At 57.3% G+C, this 23,623-nt stretch overlaps 3 protein-coding genes across 6 annotated transcripts; 1 reads left to right on the forward strand and 2 right to left on the reverse strand.

The window, feature by feature from the left end:
- Positions 1–15: 15 nt before the first annotated feature.
- PHF13 (PHD finger protein 13) lies at positions 16–8,417 on the reverse strand. 2 transcript variants are annotated; one of them, XR_008469480.1, is made up of 5 exons: positions 8,264–8,417; positions 7,733–7,834; positions 6,797–7,349; positions 2,192–6,371; positions 16–1,167 (listed from the first exon to the last, which is right to left on the reverse strand). XR_008469480.1 is itself a non-coding variant. In XM_054222251.1 (4 exons), the coding sequence occupies exons 1-4, from the start codon at positions 8,300–8,302 to the stop codon at positions 6,145–6,147; spliced, it is 921 nt and encodes a 306-aa protein (XP_054078226.1). In that variant the 5' UTR covers positions 8,303–8,417; the 3' UTR covers positions 16–6,144. The 2 variants fall into 2 exon arrangements, 1 of the variants encoding a protein (XP_054078226.1); XM_054222251.1 differs by having other exon boundaries at positions 16–6,371.
- A 108-nt stretch (positions 8,418–8,525) lies between these two features.
- On the forward strand, positions 8,526–16,717 carry KLHL21 (kelch like family member 21). Of its 2 annotated transcripts, XM_054222187.1 has the most exons (6): positions 8,534–8,617; positions 8,942–9,068; positions 9,781–10,820; positions 12,252–12,657; positions 14,866–14,938; positions 15,301–16,717. In XM_054222187.1, exons 3-6 carry the CDS (start codon positions 9,788–9,790, stop codon positions 15,592–15,594), a joined length of 1,806 nt encoding a protein of 601 aa, XP_054078162.1. In that variant the 5' UTR covers positions 8,534–8,617; positions 8,942–9,068; positions 9,781–9,787; the 3' UTR covers positions 15,595–16,717. The 2 variants fall into 2 exon arrangements, with proteins under 2 accessions (XP_054078163.1, XP_054078162.1); XM_054222188.1 differs by lacking the exon at positions 8,942–9,068 and having other exon boundaries at positions 8,526–8,617.
- Positions 16,718–18,597: 1,880 nt separating this feature from the next.
- On the reverse strand, positions 18,598–23,614 carry ZBTB48 (zinc finger and BTB domain containing 48). Of its 2 annotated transcripts, none has more exons than XM_054222185.1 (10): positions 23,115–23,614; positions 22,779–23,020; positions 21,926–22,037; positions 21,440–21,532; positions 21,021–21,107; positions 20,473–20,634; positions 19,812–19,941; positions 19,252–19,416; positions 19,033–19,121; positions 18,598–18,946 (listed from the first exon to the last, which is right to left on the reverse strand). In XM_054222185.1, the coding sequence occupies exons 1-10, from the start codon at positions 23,550–23,552 to the stop codon at positions 18,653–18,655; spliced, it is 1,812 nt and encodes a 603-aa protein (XP_054078160.1). In that variant the 5' UTR covers positions 23,553–23,614; the 3' UTR covers positions 18,598–18,652. The 2 variants fall into 2 exon arrangements, with proteins under 2 accessions (XP_054078160.1, XP_054078159.1); XM_054222184.1 differs by having other exon boundaries at positions 19,812–19,948; positions 20,480–20,634; positions 23,115–23,613.
- Positions 23,615–23,623: the final 9 nt, after the last annotated feature.

A 23,623-nucleotide genomic window follows, 5' to 3' on the forward strand; every position in this document is an offset into this window, starting at 1 on the left:
GGAAGAAGACCTGTTCTCACTTCTCCACATCCTTCCTGGGGTAGGTAACATACCTTTTCCTGCTCCTGAGGAGAGGTTAAGTTCTCTGGCCACCTCCTGGAAGGCCTCTGTGTAAATCCTTTTGTTGGAAAGAGGACAGAGATTGTTTTCCATCTCAAATCTGTATTTGAAATGTACTTGTTAAGAACAAGTATGTTTGGAATTAAGTTCTTTGCCTTTTGTAGTAACACGGACCTCTTCAGAATGAATCCATCCAGCTGCTCACTTCAGACACTGCTATTCCAGACAAGGACGTGGGGTTTAATAGTCTTATTAATTCTTCTGCAACCTAGAACCGTGTACTATCAAGGTTTTCAAGGAGAGAGGAAAGCAAATGGGGGAGAAGGACAGCAGTTCGTTTCATTTGATTCTGATGAGGCAACTGTCTTTTCCCATCTAATTTATTTCTAGGAAAAAGAGGAATGTAGTTTATACAAGTAAATCAGACCAGAGTGAGGACAGATGCCAAGTGGGTAAAGAGCTGAAAACGTAAAATTCGGCTGCCCTTTCTAAAAAGCATCAATTATGACATAAATCCATTGGATTACTCTTGCAAAGAAGCCATGCCAGTGACTTACCAGGAAAAAGGGCAGTCCTGTTGTAGTGACACAGCAGATGGAAACGGCAGCCTTACAGTATCTACTACACACTGCATACGTCAACACTACCCCATCTTTTTCATAGAGAAAAGGAATAATAGTGGCTGTTTCTCAGTCACAGTTCTGCTCTTGGAGAGTCCCAGAACAGCCTTCATTGCTTACACGTGAGAGACAGAGGGGAAAACCCAACTGTACCTTGGCAGCGCAGTGTTGCTTTTGACAACTGCCATGAATCATTTCCTGATGCGTACCTGGCCCCTTTTTCTGTGCAACGGTGGTTCTCTTTGCTCGAGTCCTTGTAACAGGAGAATTAGATTTCCAAAAGCAGACTTATTTGAGCCAGTCTGAAAGAGATGCCCCGACGCTAAAAAACAAGTGGATACAATGAAGGGGTGTTCGCTTGTTTTTATTAAAAACAAAACAAAACTCTTCATTTGTGACCAGTTAGCTCCTGGTGCAGGATTTTATTCCACTTGCTGTTGGGATTGAACAGATTCAATGTTCAGAACACTTGCTGTGTTCTGTTGATCTGAAATTAAATGTAAAACGTGCAATAAATTATATTCAGCTGAAAAATAGCCCATGGTCCCTTTGCATCTGTAGGACACTCTTGAAAATAAACTCCTGAAAAGCAAGGGCTGCAAGTTTTGTAAATGTAACTGCACCCTCTGTCACATCCTGCCTATTGACCTCTTTGGATCACGTTATCTGCAACGAGCTGGACCGGGCAGAAATCTCCACCAGGAATTCCTTGTCCGTGCCTTGTCACTGCATGAAGCGTCTGGTCAGGAGTAAGGGCTGGTCTGTAGTGACTCGGATATGGCAAAACACTCCCAGGAGGAGAATTAAGTTTTGCATAAGCAAGTGCAAAATAGCGACAACATGTTTACTGCTAATTACAAAGCAGAATTTTACCATAGGCCTATATCTAGCAGGGCAGTGACACTGAGGAGTGATCTAATGAAAAAAGTTTGTGCAATGAAACAATTCTCCTCGTTTCTGACAACTTCCTGAGACAGTTCCTGCTCTCGTGAAAGTGTTTTCTTGCATATTGTCTACGCTAAGATGTGGAGAAATAGCAGTGTGATTCTAAAAACTGCTTCAGTACTCCAAGATATCCCATGGTATTGCTACACTTGACAGATAACGTTTCTGAGAGGCAGAGTGCGTTGTTCCTGCTCCAGCTGTTAAAACCTGTAACGGGGTGGCATCTTTGGGTGCAAACTTTAAAATGCCATAGGAACATGAGGTGACACGTCCGTCTCTAATTGACCCAGCAAATGCTTAAAATACCTTAATAGGGATCTGGGAACCCATGCTGGTCTTTTCAGCCAGAGCCTTTAAACTGGAAGTTCTTGAGGTGGAGATACAGGTTTAGGATTTACTTTTTGGAGTCTTCCCTTGTTTTCCTGTGTGTGCTCTCGTCTTTGACAGCCACGTCCCAGGGTGGCCCAGCCAGTGAAAGGCGACAAGGAGCCACAGCTCCAGGCCCCAGTTCTGCTGTGAAAGCCGTCCAACCCCCGTCCCGTGCAACTCGGGCAGCGCGTTCGTACCTGAGGACGGCTCGGCCGCATGGCCAGGGCTTGGCGGCAGGCGGGTGCTCTCCCCGGTCACAGCTGTGTTCTCAGAGATCGGGCTCCGTTCTCCTGCCTTCCCCCCTGCGCTGTCTCCCCACAGCACTTCGGAATTAACCTTCTCTCTAACCGCAAAGAAATCTGTGCGAGGGGCAGATGAACATTAACTTTGTACTTTGAACATCTGAATTTGCAACTCTCGTTAAAGTAAAATCCCTCATGATTAATACTGACACAGGCCTTGCCCCGTTCCCTGGCTAAACATCATAAAAAGTATATAGCTTGTTTTTTCCTGACAGATTGGCCCGCCAAAGGTTCAGACTCTTGCTTTTCTCCTTTCAAGTGCTGCGAGTGCCCTTCCCCATCCGTGAGGCTGCTGCAGCAGGTTCTTCTCTGCAGTAGTTAATGCTCCAGCTCCATTTTTGCTTCCCTGCAGCATCTGTCCTTGTCGAGGGTTGCTGAATGGTGTCCACACAGTAGAGTCTGCTCCCTGTCCTGTCATCTCCTCCCTCAGAGCCAGGTGTTGGGTTGGTCTCTCCTGCTGAATACCTACTCTCGTCCTTACTTTCTATCAGTGCAAAGTTTTAAAGACACTGTAAGAATAGCCCCACTTAAAAAACCGCTGCTTTCACCACCACCATTTCTGCGCTGGGAGAAGCTGCCATTTTACAGCTACAACTCCTCGGGGACTTCTATTGATCACTATATAAAACACAAAACTACGAACAGAATTAAAATAGAAGCTGTAAGCAGCCAGAGCTTAGCTTCTAATATTGTCCAGCACCATTTCCAGAGATGCAAGCTGTCTTTTAAGTTTGCCGAGGTGTCAAGGCTTCTGCTTTGAATGCAGCGCCTTCAGGATCATGGCACGAGCAGGAGCTGAGGGGTGGCACCAGCATCCCTTTGGTGGTTTGGGGTCCTCAGTGCCACCCAGGGGTGGGAGGGCAGGAACTCCCCTTTGGTGCAGCTCACAGAGGGTTTAAAGGGGGTTTTTGGATCTGGCTGAGCAGGCCAGGTGTTTCTAAGGCTGCAGTGCCCGGTCCTGCAGGGATCAGGCTCTCAGGCAAACGGGACAGGTATGGGGCCACCTTGGCCGGCAGTCTCACCTGCCGTGATTCACCCTGCCGCGCGCCTGGCCTCTTCACACCGAGCCTGCCTTTCAGGCACTCTCCACCAAGGACCCCAGCCCTCCCCTGGGACCTGTGCCAGCCTCCACACCTTTCCGCAGGTCCCCGTCAGTGAGCCCGGTGCAGCGGCCCATCTGCCTTCGGCCACTCTGGGCTCCGGCTGCCGCCGGCATCACCTGCCCACATCGCTCCCCCCTGCCCCGTGCTTGTCCCTGCGCCAGGAACGGGACCCATCACAATTTACCTTACAGCAGAGGCTGGGCAAGGAGCAACTGCTGCAAAGAGAGGTGGGGATACCTGCCAGCACGTGGAAGGTGCGTTTGCAGCACTTCTATCCGCACCTGACTTTGCGCATCCTGTAGGGAAGAGCACGTGAAGCATCAAGTCTTGCTGCCACCTGGCACAACTGCTTTACACACCAGTAAATCATAACAGCCGACTCCTGAATTCGGAATAAAACAAAATCATTGTTCACTTGTTTCACATTTAAGAAAAAAAACATGTTTCATTAAAACAGTTTTAATGAAAAAATAAAGTTCTGAATTAAACTATAATTATACATGGCTGAAAGTGATGAACTAAAAGAATGGAGATGTTACTTTTTTTTTTTTTCTCTCTCTGCTGATATTGTAACGTGCTGGACTTGTCGGACACCATCTATTTGGATAAATCTGAAAAGGTAACAGAACAAGAGTCAGTCACGCTGATTAGTATCGAACCTCTGTGAAAAAGAGCCAGTTCGCTTGGCAGTTTGCCATTTCTCCCATAAAAGCTTCAGGGAACGCGTTGCACGGAGGTCCAGTTGAATTGCAGACACGCTGTAAACTCAGAGATACAAATTCCAGAGCAGGTCCAACCCTTACGCAGCTTGCGACTGGGATCTTCCAAAGTTTGCAGAGTGAAATGGCAGCATTTGAGAACTTTGGTTATTTTTCTGGCTGCAAGGGACAGTCAGGCAGCCATCAGGGGCAAGTCTTTGGCAAACTCCTTGGTGGTTCCACGTAGCTTCTGGAAGGCAGCGTACCACAGTCATGGTCTTAAGATTTTACAGAAGCTGGAGCTGGTTTTCAGAACCCAGGGTCAGTTGCTGCGGCTTGGTGGAACGGGATTTTTATAAAGAAGCAGGACAGAAGAACAGTTGCACGTGGTGCAGCTCCGTCGTCCTGACCCGTGCCGGCAGAGCTCTCTCACCCCCGCATCCCCCGCAGCGGAGCCGCAGGCATGCCAGTGCTGGGCCTGGAGCTTTGTCAGCCCCGTGTCAGCCATCGGAAGGAGGGTACCTGGCTCTGTGTACCGGGAAGACCTTTGGTCATCACCAGGATGCATCTCCCGATGAGCCAGTACTCGGATAAGGCGGGTGGTCCAACGCGGTGTATCTGCAGGACTAACGTGGACACATTCCTACCGGTGTGGCCAGTCCTGCCTCAGCCATGGTACGGCCAGTGACTCCCCGCACGGTCCCACCGGACAGAGCACTCGTTGTTCATCAGGTGTAACTGCAGAGAAATACCTCAAAACATAAACCAAATTTGTGCGATACATACAGCTCACTCTGTTTGGTCACTGAGGAACAATGCCACCATCTTGGTGGCCATGCTCATGAGCCTCAACTCCCTGGCACGTTTCTGAATGGATTTCCCTCGGGCTGAGGCCCCAGGAAGTCCCGTCAAGGGACCGCAGCATCGGCGGGGGCCTCAGCGCTCTCCTGTCCTCCCCTGCCTCGGATGGATCTTCATTGCACTTCATCTTGCTAGCTGCATAGCCTGCATCTGCTTTTCTCTGTATAATTTGCAACCAATAGGTTAAAGATTCTGATTACAAATCCATTCTCAAAAAACAAACAGCGAAAACAAAAGTCAACTCAGCTGTAGTACTCGGATGGAAATGATCAAATCCCAAACCAGACCTGCCAGGTTCTAAGTTTACTACGGCTCCTTTTACAGTCCACGTTTGAATTCTGGGCTGAGAAAAGGGAGAGTCAGCGTCTTCTTAAAACAGCACCTTAGAGTTTAACGAAGGGCTGGGAAGTGGAGCAAACAGTACCCCCCATACACACATTTGAGCCAATCATGCAAAACAAAGTCACGAAAAAGAGACCTTCTAGGAAGAAATCCGATGTTGCTAATCCCCAGCGCTGCCTGTCCAGAAAAAGGGCTGCTCCCTTCTTTAAACGCGCCGGTCCCTCGGCGCAGGAAGAAGTCCTGTTTCCAGGTGAACGATGCTAAATCCCAGAACTCCCCTACTGCCCAGGCCCGCTGAAGGAGGCCGGTCGCACAGAGGTCGGTATGCATTGACGCTCACTCCTACGGAGCCTTAGAGTATCTAAGATTGATATATATGGACAAATGGGCAGGTATAATATTACATTAAAATTAAAACACATGGCCATTTACTTTTCAGACTCTTCACACGGATTCCCCCCTCCTCCCTCTTTGGAGGAGGAGGAGTCTCTTAGCACAGAGAAGGTTTGCAGTTTCCCGATGGGATGAGAAAACATACGTGGCAAAGGTATTATACATTCCCCAGACATCACCCAATTCATAGTCGTAACCGGACAAAACCCCACCGAACCCAGAGAGCTTAGTCTGTCCCTTGAGCTAATCGGTATCTAGCAGCAGTTTTGACCAGTCGGCCTCTTCCAGCCCCGGCTGCCCCTGACATGGCAATTCCTCGTCCCTGTTCCGGCAGGCGGCCGGGCAGCCCTTCAGCCTGAGCAGCAGCAGTTCGGGGGAGCTGTGCCCAGCCTCCCGGCCAGGGTCCGGCTCGCCCGCCCGCCCGCGCAGCACCAGCACGCGCCCCCCTCCCCTAGTCCAGGAAGCGCCTGCGCGAGCCCGTCCGGGAACGGTTCGAACGGCGAATGTCAAACTTGGAGTCCCGGCACTTCTGGCATATGTAGACCTCTGGGACGTTCGACTTGCGGATTTTGGCGCAGGAGAGGTGGATCCAGGTGTGGCACTCGTTACACTCGATCATCGGCCGCCCGGCGAAAGGCTTCATGCAGAAGCAAGTGACTAGGTCCCACGAATCGTCATCTGCAAAGCCAAACAGCAAGCTATGTTTTTGACAGCCAGCGCCTCTCACCTGCACCGGGAATTTACTCTCCTTTTGCACTACGTTAAGTACCTGGGTTTCAAAGGCAGGCACTTGGCTGATTCTTCCACATCTTAAGTGAAACTAGTCTCTCCTGCACAGGAAGAGACTCTCAGCAGTACATGAGAGGCCATAATCCAGGAGAGAAGAACCAGCTGCTGCTCTAAAGCCACAGCTTTTCACTGAGTTTATTGCAAAAGCAGCCAACCAACCCCCTCCTTCCCCCCAAAAACCCAACCGCTGTTAATTCTGCCCAGGCAGCACACTTTGCCATTATCCTCATGCTACAAGTAAAGTACCAAAGCGATCGGCAACAGCACCATCGCGTCCACCTGGCTAACCCTCCTTGGACAGCCAGGCCACCTACCTGAGTCCACCATGATGTCCTCGTCATCGCCGGTACCATCCTCATCCCGAAAGACCACCTGCTTGCCCTGCCGAATGACCGTTCGCTTGCCCACGCTCTGGATCTCCACCGTCTGCTCGGCCGTCACGGCAGGGTAGGAGACGCTGGAAGGGGTGTCAGAGTCCCACACCGAGCAGTGCTCGGCCGCAGACTGAGGGTCGCCCTCAGACGAAGGGCTCATCGGTGTCTCTACATAAGAGTCCTCCCCCTCCAGCTCCAGTAGCTTCTCCTCGTAGTCCTCCTCTGCAGACACCTCCGTTTCCCTCCTCTTCAGCTTTTTCTTCTTCCTGATCTTATCGATTTGCTTTCGCTCTGGCAGGAAGTTGCCGGGTTTTGCCCGCTGGAACAGGGAACTGTAGGGTTTCGCTCGCTTAAGCTGACTAAAGTTCTTTCTGTTCTTGGCGGGCAGGGAAACGGAAGAGGGGATGTCATTGAATCGCGGATCCCAGCTATCGCTGTCAATGGTGCCTCCGGTGCTGTTGGGGGGGCTGGGGCTGTTCCTCAGTGGCGGTTCCTGGAAAACGCCGAGGAAGCGGATAAAAGCATTAATTCGGACTGACTCGCGTGCGGGCGGAGGCGCTGCGCCCGTTCCCCTGAGGCGCTGCCTCGCAGGGCCCATCTCGCCCGGGCTCCCGCTCTCCCCGGGCCGCCGGGGGGGGGTCTCCAGCGGCACAGAGCCGCGGACGGAGCTGCCCGGGGTGCGGGGGAGGTGGCGGGAGAGATTCCGGGATCCCCACCGTTCCTCGCCCCGCCCAAAACGCGGCCACCCACCCACCCCGTGGCTCGCAGCCCCCCCCGGCCGCCGGAGTTCCCCCTTTTGTCTCGGGGACTCGTCGCGGAGGCGGCTGATCTTACAAAAGCCCCGGTGCGGCCGCCGGGTGCCCGGTGCCCGCTCACCTCCTGCGGGTAGGGGATGTAGCCGGCGTAGGCCAGGACGAAGGTGCAGAACTTGTTGAAGTCTTCCACGGTGCGGTGCCGGCGGGCGGCGGGGGAGAAGTCCTGCGGGGGAAGGGGGGGTCAGCGGCGGCCGCGGGGCCGGGCATGGCGGGGGGAGGCGCCGCCGCTCCCTGCAGCCGGCCCCGCCCGCCGCCGCTCCCCGCGCCGCCCCACCCCCACCCCCCGCGGCGGTACCGGGCAGCGCCGCCCCCCCGCCCCTCACCCCCCCCCACCCCAAAGCACCCCCCGACCGCACCCCCGGTCTCGGTACCGGGCCCGCCGGTGGGCCGCCCCCCGCCGCAGGACACGGCGGGGCGCGCCGCCGCCATTCCTCACCCCGGCCCGCCGCGCTTGGGCGGCATAAGATGGCCCCGGCCCCACGGGGGGGGCGGCGGAGGGAAACGGCACCGGGGAGCGGGCACCGCCGGCCGGGCCGGGCCGGGCCGGGCGGCGGGAGACGCCCCCCCACCCCGGCCCAGGTCCCCGGCTCACCTCCGGGGCGAACGGGGAGGCGCAGGAGTCGGAGTCCATGTCCCGGCGCGGGAGGCGGAGGCGGGGTCGAGACGGCAGCGGCAACCGGGCAGCGCCGACACCCGCGAACCGCTCGGTACCGGCGGGAGGCGGCGAAGGGGCGGCCGCCCGCGCGGGGGATGCTGGGAGCGGTAGTCCTCCTTCGCGGGGCCTGCCGGGAGCTGTAGTCCGTCCGCGCGGGGGCCGCTGGGAGCCGTAGTCCGGGCCTGCGCGGTGGCTGGCGCGGGGGCCGCCGGGAGCGGCGGTCGGGGCAGGGCCGCTGGAGGGCGAGGCTGGGGTGGCGGCGAGCGGAGCGGGGAGCGGCGGGGAGCAGCGGTGAGCTCGGGGGCACCGGGGCGGCGGGGAGCGGGTCCTGCCGCAGACTTGTAGTGGGCCCTGGGGGGACGGGGAGGTGTACCGCGGGGCAGGGCCCGGCCGGCGGTGGCGGGGAGGGCAGGGCGGCCGCCTCTCACCAGCCCCGGCCCCGAGCTCGCCGCGCTCCGCTGGGACACGGCGCACCGGCACGTGGAACCGCCACGCCCGCAGGGCGATGGCTGCGCCCGACCGCGGCCGGGGCCCCCGAGCGGGGCCCGGAGCGGCAGTCTCGGGCCCGGGGACCGGCCCCCCCTCACACCGCTCCCGCGCCTCCCCGTCTGGCAGGGCCCCAACCGTAACCGCGGTTCATATTCTCCGTGGAGGAGTCCCGTATCGCACCCGCACGCGCTCTGCTGAGTATGGCGTGGGCTGCGTGGGACCGTTGCATCCAGAAGGGCTGAAAACGCAACCAGTTTAGTACAGAAGAATTTTATTGCTATGGCATTTATTTGACTGGAAGTGGTTACTGAGCAAGCTGGATGTGAGCGGGGACAGGGAGGTCTGGCAGGACACCAGCCGTAACGCTTCCAGACCAAGCACGGGAGGTCTTCAGATGTACTTAGCCAAGCCTTGCCTTCGATAAGGGGCAGCACGGCAGAGCCAGGGGGCTCAGAGAGAGCGGCTGCTGGGAACACCCGCCTCCACACCTCGCTTTTCAGGAAAGACCTCCTCAAATAGCGGTGGGGCTGCTCCCCTGGGCACCCTGTCCAAGAGACACGGCGCCCGGGGGCTTAGGCGCAACGTTCACAGAGCTATTGGGTTTACAGAGCTCTGCCTGGCTCTTGTGAGGCTGCCTTAATCCTGGGAAACTTCAACACGGGCTTCTTAAAAATATAATTAGACTAAGCAGGGAAGGCTGCTGGCAGTGCCAGCACGTTATGCAACTGACGCTCCTCTGTGACGGGGGAAGGAGGATGTTTTCGAGGGCTGTTTAGTTTATCCCGCTTCCCAGCCAGAGGACGTTTTTCCCTGACCTAACCCACCTTTTTCTTTCTGGTTTTTTTTCTGTGGTTTTTTTCTTGCTTTTTTTATTTTTTTTTTTCTCTCTGTCCTGCAAGCTGCTCTCAGGGCTGAATCCCAAGGGGCTCAGCACAGGGTGTGACACGGCGTGTGTTCTCCCACAGGCACGATATGGCGGCGAGCACCGGCAGCAGCGGCGGTGGGACGGCGGCAGCGGCGACGGGGGAGCCAGCGCACGCGGTGTCGCTGCTGCGGGGGCTGAGCGCGCTGCGGGCGGAGCGGAGCCTGCTGGACGTGACGGTGGTGGCAGGCGGCCGGGAGTTCGGGGCGCACCGTGCCGTCCTGGCTGCTGCCTCTGGCTACTTCCGCGCCATGTTCGGCGGGGCGCTGCGGGAGGCGCGGGCCGAGCGGGTGCGGCTGCACGGCGTGGAGCCCGAGTGCCTGGCGCGACTCCTCGACTTTGCCTACACCGGCCGGGTGGGCGGGTTGGGCCCCGACATCGCTGAGCGCCTGCTGCGCGCCGCTGACCTGCTGCAGTTCCCCGCCGTCAAGGAGGCCTGTGGCGCCTGGCTAGCGCGCCAGCTGGAGCCCGCCAACGCCCTGGACATGCAGGACTTCGCCGAGGCCTTCGCCTGCCCGGCACTGGCAGCTGCTGCCCACCGCTTCGTCCTGCGGCATGTGGGTGAGCTGGGCGCCCAGCTGGAGCGGCTGCCACTGCCGCGCCTCCTCTCCTACCTGCGGGACGACGGGCTCTGCGTCCCCAAGGAGGAGGCCGCCTTCCAGCTGGCGCTGCGCTGGGTACGCGCTGACCCTGCTGCCCGTGCCCCGCTGCTGCCGCAGCTCCTGGCCCACGTCCGCCTGCCCTTCGTGCGCCGCTTCTACCTGCTGGCTCACGTGGAGGGTGAGCCGCTGGTGGCCCGCTGCCCGCCCTGCCTGCGCCTCCTGCGTGAGGCACGCGACTTCCAGGCCGCCCGCCTCGACCGCCACGACCGGGGGCCCTGTGCCCGCATGCGGCCCCGGCCCTCCACCGGCCTGGCCGAGATCCTTGTCCTCGTCGGTGGCTGCGACCGTGACTGCGACGAGCTCGTCACCGTTGACTGCTACAACCCACGCACTGGCCACTGGCGCTACCTGGCCGAGTTCCCCGAGCACCTGGGTGGGGGCTACAGCGTCGCTGCCCTGGGCAACGACATCTACGTCACCGGTAAGGCGTGGGGAGCACAAAAGCACTAGTGTTGAGATTTCCATTGAAAATACATGGGTTCTAGCAGGGAAACTTGGCTTTTCTCAGGGTGGCAGAGAGTCTGAAGCTCTGCTCGGGTCAGTACAACTGCAGCCTGAAGACAGGCATAGGGACTCCTGGAGTCGGTGCTGGATTTAGCAGCTGGTCTCAGTCCAGGAGGTATTTTGTCATGACTAATGCTCCCGAGCACGTGGGCAGAAGTCACAGATCTTGTACTGGTGGAACTTTCTAACCGCTTGCTCTGGGAATAGTAGTGACTTGAGAGGGTTTTGAATTTCTGGCTGTGAAGAAGGTGCTTGGGTTCAGAGCCCCATGAATCACAAGCCAAGCGTGTGCTTGAGGCCGAGGTGTGTCAGAAAGCCCCCGGTTCCTCACCCAGCCGGTGCCTGTGAGTCACAGTACCTTCCCCAGCACGAATCCTGCCTCCTCACAGTCCACTGGGGCTATAATTACTTCTGTCAAGGTGACACAGATGTGTAAATTTGGCTGTTAATCTGCATGCAGATGCCTCCTTTGAACTACGTCCCTGTAGCTGGAGTGGCCGCCCTGTGGCAGCCGTAACACACCAAGGCCTGGGAAACCAGGCGCTGCAGAACAGCTTGCTCTGGGTGTGCGGGACGTGCTGACAAAGATTTGAAGGGCAGGTCAAATGCAGGTGAACAGAAAACTGTTCATTCTCTAGTCAGTGAGCAGAAAACAAAGCTCTGCTTTAAGGGCAGAGTTGTAAAAATGACGGGCTACCACACAGCGCGATTGTGTGGATGCCCTTGCATCCCATGGGAGCTTTCAGGAGCAATCCCAGGCGGGTCTGGGGGCAGCGATACGGCCGAGAGCCCTCTGCTCCGGCGAGGCTGCTGCTGGCGGGGATCTTCGGTCGTTCTGCTTAGTGTCAGTGTCGTGGGGCGGGCAGGGGGGGTTGGAAGGTTTCCATGCTGCCGGCAGTAACGCTGCCTTGGCAGCCAGGCGCTGGTGAGTGTTAGTCTCCACTACGTCACGGCAGCTTCTGGATACTGACAGAGTGGGGGTTGCAAAATGGGGAAGAAAACGGTTATTTGGAAGGATGGAGGTAGTCGAACCTGGGAGAGTCAGTTTGAGTCGTGGCTGAGTACAGTCTAGGAACAACATGGGAGAAATCCTCCCTGGCTTGCTGGGAAAGAAACAGTGCAACAGTTCTGTTAAGATCCTCACAGCGCACACCACTGTGGTCCCCCAGTAGCGTGTGGGGGAATTTTCATAATGTACAGCCCTGGGAAGCAGAAAAGCGCGTGTGGGTGTTAAGGAGGGGTAGCTGGAAGACACAACAAAGATCTCGAGCCGAGCCCTCTCCTCCATCGCCCCGTAGTTCTTCCCTTTGTGAAACCACACTGTGAAATGTGGTGTGCTGTGCTGCAGGAGGATCGGACGGGTCGAGGCTGTACGACTGCGTCTGGAGGTACAATTCCAGCGTGAACGAGTGGACGGAGGTGTCTCCCATGCTGAAAGCCAGAGAATACCACAGCTCCACGGTCCTGGACGGGCTGCTGTACGTGATCGCCTCCGACAGCACGGAGCGCTACGACCACTCGGTGGACAGCTGGGAGGCTCTGCAGCCCATGCTGTACCCCATGGACAACTGCTCCACCACCTCGTGCCGCGGCAAGCTGTTCGCCATCGGCTCCCTGGCTGGCAAAGAGTCCATGGTGATGCAGTGCTACGACCCCGACAGCGACCTCTGGTCCCTTGTGAACTGCGGCCACCTGCCCCCCTGGTCCTTTGCCCCGAAGACCGTCACTGTCAACGGCCTCATGTATTTCATAAGGTGAGTTAGGGGGGTGATCGCCTCCCTCCCCGCGTCCCCTCTGGGCAAGCCCAGGGCTTCCCCGGGAAGGTGTGCGGATTTTGCAGGTGGTCGTAGGAGAGCACTGCGTTGGGAAAGCACGGCAGTGCTTCCTCTGCTGGTGCAGGTGGGTCTGTAAACCCCCACACCTCTCTCCTTTACTTCTTTTGTAGCTAGCCCTCAAAGAACTACGCTTAAAATTGCATAAAAATGTCTGAATCTAAACCCACGGGCTGGGGAATAGCCAGGTGTAAATCCGGCTGAAGTCAGCAGCGCTGCTTGGAAATAGACTTCTCAGTTTTCTTGGCTTCTGGTTCAACCCCCCTTGTTGCTATAAATAAGCGAGTAAGCTCCAAGAAAATGTTAAACTGTAGTGCGGGAGAGGACATCCTCCGTCTCAGCAGAGATAAGAGGACTGAAGATGAAATGATTGGTCACTATTTTTAAGCGCCTTTCCAAATTGGGACTTAATTACCCATCTGAAGCTGTCCTGGTGGTGCAAATACTTCAGTTATCCACTTAATTAAAAATAAACTGAAAGGCATGCTAGCGCTGCAGCATTTCATCTTATTGTGTTGACTTTGAGCAAACATAGACTTCTGTGATGGCCTCCAGACACTTTTCTTTTTTTAATCTCCTCTTGGCGTTGCATAAAGCAGCAACTTCTACCCAAGTCCTTTTATTTGATTCCGTTGGGTTCAGCCGAGTGTCGTGGTCCCTGGCAGCTGTTTGCAGGTAGCGCTTTGAGGCACCTGCTTCTCAGTAAATACTGGCAGGGGCGGTGTAGCTATTTGGCTGCTTGTTGCAAGCTGATTCTATAGCTTTTCCTTTTTCTTATCCATTTTAAAATACTGATGATTGACGCTTCAGGATTTCTGATTGCTTATGCATCTGCAGGAGTTAATGAGGAGATTTTCGGCGTCAGGTTTCTCCCCTCATTTCACGTGCTGCGCGTGGACTGCTGCTCTGTATAAAGCTGTAAGAGAACTGTTGGAGGACAGAGGAGCAGGTTATGAATAAAAATTGCAAACTCATTTTTTGGTTAGTTTTAATAGCTCAGACTAAAGCTTCTGACTGACGATTCCCTCTAGCGGGCCTAGTTTTGTAACTGTAAATCCGGCGTGGCGCTGAGGCTTTGGTCTTCAGCTGCGTCCTTCTTAGAGCTGCCCCTGGGACGGGACGGAGGTGCCGGCCTGGCTGTCACCAGTGCCTGGAGCTGCCCCTCGTTTCCCTCCAGCCCATCGGGGGCTTCGGCTTCAGACTCGCAGGCGTTTTCCGCTGCTGCTGTTGGTTACGGGAAGCGTGGGCAGCAGCGGTTCTTTCAGGCTTGGCAGCAGCGTTTAAGTCCCAAGGCAGGTACCAGCTCTGGGTTCGGAGGGAGAAAGGTGGGTATCAGCGCAGCGCCCTGGGGCTTGGAGCGCCTGCTTACAAGTGCCCACGGAAAAGGTGTTTTGTTCAGGTGAACAGCCGTTCAGTTCCAGGTACATCGCAAAAGTAGCTCAGACTCAAGAAACTGGTTTTAAAGCGTGTCCAGAGTGTGACCAGAAAGTCCCAGGGCACACGCCTCGGCTTCGCCGCAGGCTCAGACAGATTTCTGACGAAATGTCGTGCTGAGCAGACAACTGCTGTTGTAGGTGAGATTCCTCCTTTATTTTCACTCCCTCCCCTGCTCGGATTCATGTCAGCAATGGGTAGCGATCCCTCGTCACTCGCACAGTGCGTGGCAGCGTGCGATGTCACAATAGATACAAAGACAATAAAATATTCCTTGCAGCCTTTTGAATCCGTCTGTAACAGGACTGTCTTGGAGTGACTGACAGCACTTCTCCGGCTGCCCTGACCTTGTCCTCTTCGCATTCTTGTGTCAGCAGCGCACGTTTCCGCGTCGCAAACGTCCCTCGCCTGTCACTGTCGCCCTCCGTCTTGTGAGTGGAGCGGGTGGGAGAAGCCTTGGGGGATTACGCTGCCCTCGCCGGCTCTTCTCTCAGCTCCTCCGGCCCAGCTAGATTTGGCGTTGGCGTCTGCATCAAGACCTGCGCCTTTGTGCAGGAACCCTTTGGTCTCCGATATATGTAGTGGCTTTGGAGCAGAAGTGCTCACTGCAGCGTTTCAGGCTGTTGAATGTTTCAGGCTTCACAAGGCAGGAGGTTTTCAAAACGCAGAAGAGTAATTTTGTGTTATCTCCCACAGAGATGACTCGGCTGAAGTGGATGTTTACAATCCAGTGAAGAACGAGTGGGATAAAATCCCTGCCATGCTTCAGGTAGGATGCTTACCAGCCTACTGGATGCCTTTCAAGTGTTAAAAATTGGCTTCATTTCCCTTTAGAAAACCAGGCGCTCTTTAGGTTGTAACCCCTTGCCCATGGAGTGCACTGAAGTGTATCACACTGGAAGGAAAAATCCTGGGCTGTGGTTGCGTGGGCGGGTGTTCAGCCCAGCACGGAAGAAAACTCTGTCTCCTCCCGGTGTTTGGGCAGCGCTGGTTCGGAGCCAGAGGCAGCCGCTGCTGGGCGCCGAGTCCCGTCCAAGGGAGCAGTTGCAGGACGGTACCCGACAGCTTTATCGTGTGCCTCGTTGGAAACCTCCTTTCTGATTGCTGTGTATGTTTATTTTTAAATTGTAGGTTCACGTTGGGGGGAGCGTGGCTGTGCTCGGCGGGAAGCTCTATGTCTCTGGTGGCTACGATAACACGTTTGAACTCTCGGACGTCCTGGAGGCCTACGACCCTGAGACGCGCACGTGGAGCGTGGTGGGCCGACTGCCCGAGCCCATCTTCTGGCACGGCAGCGTCAGCATATTCCGGCAGTTCATGCCGGAAACCACACAGGAGGACGACGGCATCACGCTGGACAACACCATCAACTTGAACAGGCAGCGCCAAAACCTTCACGACCAGAACCTTAACGAGCTTCGTTAGCAGGGGAAAGTGCTGACCCCTGGCTCGACGCGAGTTCGTTATCCAGAACCAGTGTTGCTTTGAGAGAAGGCAGTGGCAAACCGGTGCTTGGAAACACAAACGTACTGATGATAGAGGGAGTGAAAACTGCGTGTTTGACGTGCTGCTGCGGAACCGCAGCCGGCAGAGAGCGAGGCCCCCGCTGTGGCGTCCCTCGGCCCTTCCCTGGGGTGGGAGAAGGCGCCGCGCTGCCCACAGAGGAGACCCGAGGGGTGAACTCTGAGGAAAGCGATTGCCTTGAACGTCACCGCAGCATCGCAGCTTATGGCTTTCGGTCAGGTAGCTTTTGCTGGGAGCTCCTTCACCCCCTAATGCTTCGTTTGCCACCAAACTCCTTCCTTCAGTTTCTTTTTCGGGAGGGGTCTGTCTGGTAGGACAGGTCTGGACCCCACCTCTGTTCAGTGCCTGGGAGGAAGACGGACGTCCTGTGCTCGTCTTCCTCTGCGTGGTTAGAGGTTAGAGCTCTTCCCAGGAGAGCTGGAGCCCTGTTCGGGGTGAGGCTCATACGAGAACGTGGGCCTTCGGTTCCCGTTCGTGCCTTCGGAAGGGACGGGCGTCCTGCAGCAGGGAGCTCCCCGAGGCTGCGTTATGAAGCTTCACCTTTCCCTTTGTCTGAACGTCAGTTCTTCCTGTATTTCGGTGGGGTTTTTTAAGTTGCAGCATTGAAACGTTTGCAGGTATTTGTTTTACAGCCCTTCCTAGCACAGCACTTTTTCCTTCTAAGAAGAAACACCCTTATTTATCTTGAATCCCATTCTCACAGCTAGATTGTTTTCATTTCTGATCACCCCGGCTGTGCCGTCCTGTAAGGGGAAGGGGGGAGCGAGTTCCCCCCTTAGCTGGCCCGAGGGGTGACTCTTGGGGCCGCTCTCGCCTCCCGCTGCGGCGGGGCAGAACCAGGCAGAAAAAGCTGCTGCGTGTGGCGAGGGCTGTTTGCGGTCGGTTCTGTGCCGAGCTCTCGGCCAGCGCGCTGGGTTGGGCAGATCGACCCCCTGCAGCAAGGGCTGGTTTTTATTTCTTCACTGTTTTAAAGGAGCTAAGTTGGCGTTGTACTAGTTTAGAAAAAAAAAAAAAAAAAAAACAACTGTTACTGGGAAAGGTGAGCACAGCTTCCTTGGGAGATTCACCACAGGCTTGCGGAATTGCTGGCGGTGCTTAGATACCCTGACGCAGAATCGCTTCCAAATGCGTCACCTCGCGTGCAGGAACCCACCGGGCCGTCGGAGGGGTCTCGTGCCTGTCGCGCCTCCGGTTTGCAGCAGCTCTTGGGAAAAGGCCACTGAGATGTTCTAGTGAAGGTGTAGGAATTAGCCAGAGTGTTGCGGATTGAAAGGTAGTTATTTTAGGGTGTTTTTTTTTTTTTCTTCTTTTTGTTTGAGGTTTGCTGGTTTTTTTGGCCTGTAGATTTGCCTTTATACTCGCCCAAGTGACCTAGCTGGCTTGGGCTGTGGTTCCTCTCTCTACCGTAGCTGAAGAGAAGCTGCGAGCAGTTCACTCACGGAACGTTTCTTGAACAAGCAAAGAGCTAAAACTGCGGCACGGCGCACCCAAGAATGAGCGTCGCGCCTGCAGGAACACTGTAAAGTGTGACAAGGGCTGAAGTCTTGGCTGGATGCATTTGCTTTTTCCATCTTTTGTTTTTAACCAGCAGGAAAAGAATTGGAATTTAAACTTGTTTGAGAGACGGAATGCCCGTATACTTGATCGCACGCCTTCTGGCTTGCCCTTGGGTTGAGTAGTGTCAGAGCCCCATCTCCACATCAGCGTCTTCACAGCTTTAAAGAAGTCTGGTTTGCCTTGAACGCTGGTTTGTGCCGCGCTGCTCAGCCGTGGAACTCGGGAGAGCTGCTCGTGAAACCTGGGCTGTTCTCCAGGTCTCAGACTTTGACAGTGCCTTGAACCGGCCGCGCGCGGGCGGAGGGGCTGGCCCGGCCGCCGCAGCCTCTCGCTTCAGAAGTGAAAACCCTCCCTGGCGCTGTCGCGGGCGGGAGGGAACGCGGGGGCCTGCGATTCAGGGCGGCCTCTTCCTTTCCGCGAGCTACGGCCGTGTCCCACCACACCGACGCGCGAGGCTGAAGCAGCCCGTCCGTGCCGTGCCGTGCCTGGGCAGAGACGGCGTGTGCCACGCAGCTGAACTGGCGTTGCAGCCCCAAGTATTTATGCCGAACTATAAATAGCACACACACTCCGTCTCATGCTGTAGCGCTCGCTGCTGGACCCGCCACCCCCAACCTCCCCAACAGTTATGGATCTGTATTTATTTTTTGTAAAATTCATTGTGTCCAAGTCCTTGAGTACAGTTTAAATACCATCCTTTGAAACAAAGGCATTTTACATTTACAGATAATGTATTTTTATTCTCATAGGTTGTTTTTAAATTTACTTGCAGCAGTCAAGTTCAATAAAACATGTGACATAAATCTCTCTGTCCTTGAGGGGAACATTCCTGCAGCACGTTTTTACTACAACATTTGTCGTTCTAGGCCTGCGGTACGTTTAAACCAGGGACTTTCTGCCTCTCGGTGAGTAAAAGAGGGGAAGGGGAGCGAGCGCGGCTGCGGCTGCGATTTTGGGGCACGTGGGTCCCCTCGGTGATCTTCCCCCGCCCCGGGAATACCCAGGAAACGGCATCAATATCGCAGCAACCCTGGGCCGCGTTACTTCAGGCAAATATAAATCCCCACACCTAAAACAAGCTTAGAGCGTTGTTCAGCCCTTGAGATAATATGTTTCAAGTTAAGTAATGGTTAAATTAGTTCAACGGTGAGACGATACGGGTCATACCCACCTTTAATGTGGCAAAGAAACAGCAAGTAGCTGTTAAGTTGCCACTGTGAGTAGCTTCACATTTGTTTCTTCGTTTGAGACCTGACTGTAACTTCATTTCCCTGCAGCCTGGGGCGGGAGCTTTGTGGGGAAGGGGCGGATGCACGACTGGAAAGAAGAAACGTGGCACAGAGTGGCTCCAGCCTAATGCTTTATTGTGTTTTGGTAGGAGGGACGCGCGCAGGCGGTCGCATTATGTTTCACAGTCTTCGGGAATTGTCGTTGTTATAATTAGCGATTGCTCGATCACATCCGCCGTAGAGAAGTTCTCGTTGGAGCAGAGTCTCTGCACGGGGATCTCCTCGGGCAGGGAGCCACGGGACAGGGACTCCACGATCACCTCGGCCGAGCCCACCTCCAGCTCCGGGGGCTGCAGGGCCACCACCACGGCCTTCTCGTCCTCGATGATCAGATTCCGCAGCTTCCGCTGCCGGGGGTTGTAGTTCTCCACCCGGTCGTGAATCTCCATGTGGCGCCTCAAGTGAGCCTGCAAAAGGAAGAGGGAGGACGGGTGGCGCGGTGAGGGCCGGCGCCGCAGCTGCGCAGGGTCCCTGGCGCCGGGGGAGGCCTCACCTGCCGCGTGAACTTGTAGCCGCACTCGGTGCATTCGAACTTCCTCACGCCCTTGTGCCGGCGGACGTGGACGCGCAGCTGCTCGACAGCTGAGAAGGGAAGCCAGAGCCCGTTGGCGGCGGCACGGCGTCATACACGCTCGCAGTGATGCTGACCCGCGCCCCGGCAAGGACGGCACCTTCTAGAGCGCCGTGCGAAAGCTCGAGCCCGGGCCGTTACCTTTGAAGGTTTTCCCGCAGATCTGGCAGAAGTGGGGCCTCCCCTCCTGGTGCCGGCTGGCGATGTGCCTCAGCAGCGGCCCCTTCTCCGTGAAGCGCTGGTCGCAGAACTCACAGCTGAAGGGCCGCTCCCCGGTGTGGGTCCGGTTGTGCTTGTCGAGGCTCGCTGCCGGTCGCAGGGGAGAGAGGGGGAGAGCCGCGGGTCAGGGGTGCGGCACGCGTGCGCCCCCGTCCCGGGGCAGGTATGAGCCGTGCCGCAGTGAAGACCACGCGCACAGTGCAGGTTAGGGCTAGGAAGGCTTAGAAGCAGCACAAGCAGCAGCCTGCTCATCCAGGCTAACCATTTCTGGGGAAAACTCATCAATTTCTTCCTCTTTTGTGCTGCAAAGGTAATGGTGATGATAGGAATGTGCCTTCCTCAGCGTTAGCAGGCGCTCGTGAGAGCGTGGCTTTGCTCCCCGGGGAAGCAGGTCGGAGAAGGCAGGTTTCGCAGCGCGGCTGCTCTCTGGAGGTCCCGGCTGCCGGAGCGCAGTGCTCGGCACTCCCAGCCCCGGGGGATACCTTGCGTCCTGAAGGTCTTGCCGCAGAGGTGGCACTGGAAGGGCTTCTCGCCGGTGTGCGTGCGCAGGTGCATGTTGAGGTTGGCTTTCTGCGTGAAGGCGTGGTGGCAGAACTCGCACACGTAGGGCCGCTCGTTCCTGTGGGCAGGGGAAACGTTACCTTCATCTCGGCCCTTCCGTTAGCTGCTGCTCCGCGCCCAACGTCCTTGTAATTAAATCCTACCGCAGCCCATCTCAAACTGAAGTATTTTGGAGGCCCACAAATGCTTTTCTGCACGCGCGGTCTCCCGAGCTGATGCCTCCCGCCCCTTGGGTGTTATAACCAGCCCAGCAAACACAACGCTAAGGACGAGTGTGGCGAGCTGGCGCGCGCTTGCCACTTCAAGGACATGGATTAGCCAGGCTGATGAGCTTCAGCCATCGCCTGTATTACTACAGTCACACACTCGGAGGAAGTGCCAACAGTCTGTGCTGCCTTTGGAACGGAGAAAAGCAGAATGCTGGCTGGCACCTCACCAGAATTCTGGCAGAAGTTTGAGCCCAGCACCTTGGGAAAGGGGGTGCTTGCTGCCCTCCAGCCAGCTCCTCTCCCCAGCACCTCCCAGCTGCGCCCCTGGGGAAGGAAGTGCAGCCAAGGTGAGGTAGGGGAGGCCACGGGTCACCTCATACCTGTGCTTGGCCTTGATGTGCATCTGCAGGCCGTTGCGACTCGAGGCCCTGTGCCCGCACTCCTCGCAGACAAACAGCTTCTCTCCCCGGTGCTTGAAGGCCTCGTGCAGGCGCAGCTCTGTCCGAGACAGAAAGCACTTGGAGCAGGTCGAGCACTGCAAGGCCACAGGAGAGCGCGGGGTTAGGCAGCTCGCCCGGGCGTGGTTCGCAGCGTACGCCCGCAGCAGACCCGCTCGCCGCCCAAAATGCATCCCTCCGCCTGCCGCTGCTGCCCTGGAGCCCTCCCGTGGCAGGACCCCCAGCTCCGAGACGCATAATGGGATGAGGCAGCCCGACGAAGGCGAAATGCTGGTCAGTACTTGGGTCTATCAGCCAAAGAAATGATGACGGCGGATCCAAAAAACCTGTTTCCAGCAGCTCTGTAACTCCCTGCCTCACTGAACAGAGACAGACAGGACAATGGGTGCCATTCTCTAGGCCAGGCCTGGGCGCAAGACAATTCCCCCCCAAAAGCCCGCTGCCGCCCGCCCGCTCCCCTTACTGCGTGGGGCTTCGGCGCGCCGTGCAGCTTTATCATGTGGCTCTGCAGGTCCTTCTTCTGCATGAACTGCTGGGCGCAGGAGGAGCACTGAAAGGCAGGAGAGCAGGGTCAGCTTCCAGCTGCCCCCCCAGACAGCGATTTCGGTGCGAGGAGAGGACCGGCGCACGCCAGCACAAGGGGCTGGGGAGCGCCATTCTGATGCAGAACACGAATCACAGGTAAAGCCACAGAAAGCACCGGCTTTGGTGCCTCCGTGGAACATGTTCCGGCTCAGAAATGGGGAACGATGCTCCCTCAGTGGGCTGCCGCAGGCCGGGGAAGGGAGCTGGTGCGCTTGGCTCCCCCATGGGGCCCAGCCAGGCTCAACCCCTCCTCCTCCGCGCCAGCCTCCAGCAGCCGTTTGTAGGGATGCTGCTGACCTTGTACGGCATCTCCCCCGTGTGCGACACCATGTGCAGCCGCAGCTCCATTCGCCGCTTGAACACCTCCTGGCAGACCGAACACGTGAAAACCTGCAAGAGATCGGGGAGGCATCAGCTTCCGCAGGACCAAGAGTCTGACACGAAGCCCACAGCTCAGACCAGAGCCTGGCACTCAGGCACTGGGACCTACGAATTTTAACCCGTGCCCACAGCGATCTGGATCTTTTACAGTACAAAGAATATCTTTGTGCTTGAAAACAGACAAAATGAGAATTGTCTGGTAAATCAGAAAAAAGCTGCTGCAATCCCCAGCAGACCTGGGGGGGGTCCTGGCTGCGGTACACGTGCTGCGCAGTGGTGATGAGGGTGGGGTTTTTTGGTAGCCAAGTGTGACGTGGACTGTGGCTGGCAAAAGGCTCTAATTTTGCTCCTGCAAAAAAGCACCCACTTTCCAGACCACTGGTAGCAGCTTCCCCCGCATACCTGCTCGGATCGGTTCATGCAATTTCTGGCTTCATGTTCCAGGAGATTCTCTTTTCTAAAATAACATTTGCCACATTTGGAACATTCAAATGGCTTTTCTCCAGTGTGTTTCCTAGGGGGAATACAAATGGAGAGCATCCATCACTGCCAGCCTGACATCAGAGAGGCACAAACAGGCCCGGCGAGGACACTGGGAAGGACCAGGCAGCTTTTACACGCCCCCAACCCAATTATTCAGTCACCCAAAAGCTGCCTTTTATGCCAGCTTTGCTGATCCATCGCAGCGCAGTCAAGCTGTTGGTGCCCACTGTGCTCTGCAAAACCTCCATTTCGCAGGGCTACGGTTCGCCCTGCGCAGACGAGCGCAGCTGGAGCTCATGCCCTCTCTGCAGGCACCCGCTTTGCTCTCAGTGATCAGCCCCGAAGCCCCGCACAGCACCCGGCCACGCTGCTGCGCTCCCCGCAACCCAGGCCCACGCCCCCACAGCCCATGCTGATTTTGAAACCCCAGAAGGATGATTTGCCATCATCCATCTGCATCCAGCATGTCCCCTGAAGGAGCCCCTCAACGCCTTCTCTTTGAGCCAGGCTGGACCCCCCCCCCCCCGTGAGCAGAAGCCCAGGACAGTCATTGTGGGTACTGGAGACACATGAACCCCCCCATCTCACAGCAGCCCTGCCCCGGGGGCAGAGGGGACCTCCCTTTCCGTCCCGGGGGGCATCAGGGTGGTGAGAGCTGACGTTTGCCCACCCCCCGTGGAGGAGCGGGCAGGAGGGGGACGAGCCCCGTGGGGCAGCACGGCACGGGTCCCGACACGCGAATGCAAGGGGAAGGAAAAGTCGGAGCGTTTACCTGTTGTGCACTTTAAGGTAATATTTGCTGAGGAAGGTTTTATGACATGTGGGGCACTCAACCGGCACCGCTGTACCTTTTCTGCTCCCCGGTGTCCCCACCGCCCCCGCGCTGCCGGGCGCTTTCCCCGGGGAGGAGTTCTTTTTGCTCCGGAGGGCCTTTTTCTCGGGAAGGGACTCGCCGTCGCTGTCCCCCCGCCCGCCGTCGCCCGCCGCCGCCTCCTCCGGGGCCGGGGGGGTGGCCTGCGAGGGAACAGGCGGCCGTCACCGCGCCTCCCCCGCCGGGCAGCCGACACCCCCAAACCCCGCCCGCTCCCGCCCCGTCCCCCTCACGCACCGCCTGCCCGCCGGGCTGTAGGGGCGCCGCGGCCGCGATGTCGGCCCCCTCCGGGCGGCTGGGGGCGGCGGCGGCGCGGCGGGGCCGCTGGCGGGGGCCGGCGGGGCGGAAGGCCCGGCAGAGCGCCACGGCGTCGGGCACGCCCAGCTGCTCGGCGGCGGCCAGGAGGCGGGCGCGGTTATGGGCGGTGAGCGCCAGGCGGCCGGTGTAGAAGAAGTCGAGGAGGAGCTGGAAGGTGTCGGCCAGGCCCTCGGGCAGCGCCACCGGCCCGCCGGGCCCGCGGGCGCGGAAGAAGCGGGAGCAGCTGGCCAGCACCGGCCAGTGGGCGCGGAACTCCCGCCCGCCCACGCCCAGCGTCGCGTCGCAGAACTGCCCCGCCGCGCGCTGCCGGTTCAGCTCCCGCAGGACGCGGACGCTGTGCGCCGCCGCCGCCGCCATGGCCGCGCCGCTACCGGACCCTGCCGCCCGCTGCCATCTTGGTAGCGCGCCGGATATGGCGTCCGCCCGCG

The sequence above is a fragment of the Rissa tridactyla genome, chromosome 16, assembly GCF_028500815.1.
Source record: "Rissa tridactyla isolate bRisTri1 chromosome 16, bRisTri1.patW.cur.20221130, whole genome shotgun sequence".
Classification (NCBI taxonomy): domain Eukaryota; kingdom Metazoa; phylum Chordata; class Aves; order Charadriiformes; family Laridae; genus Rissa; species Rissa tridactyla.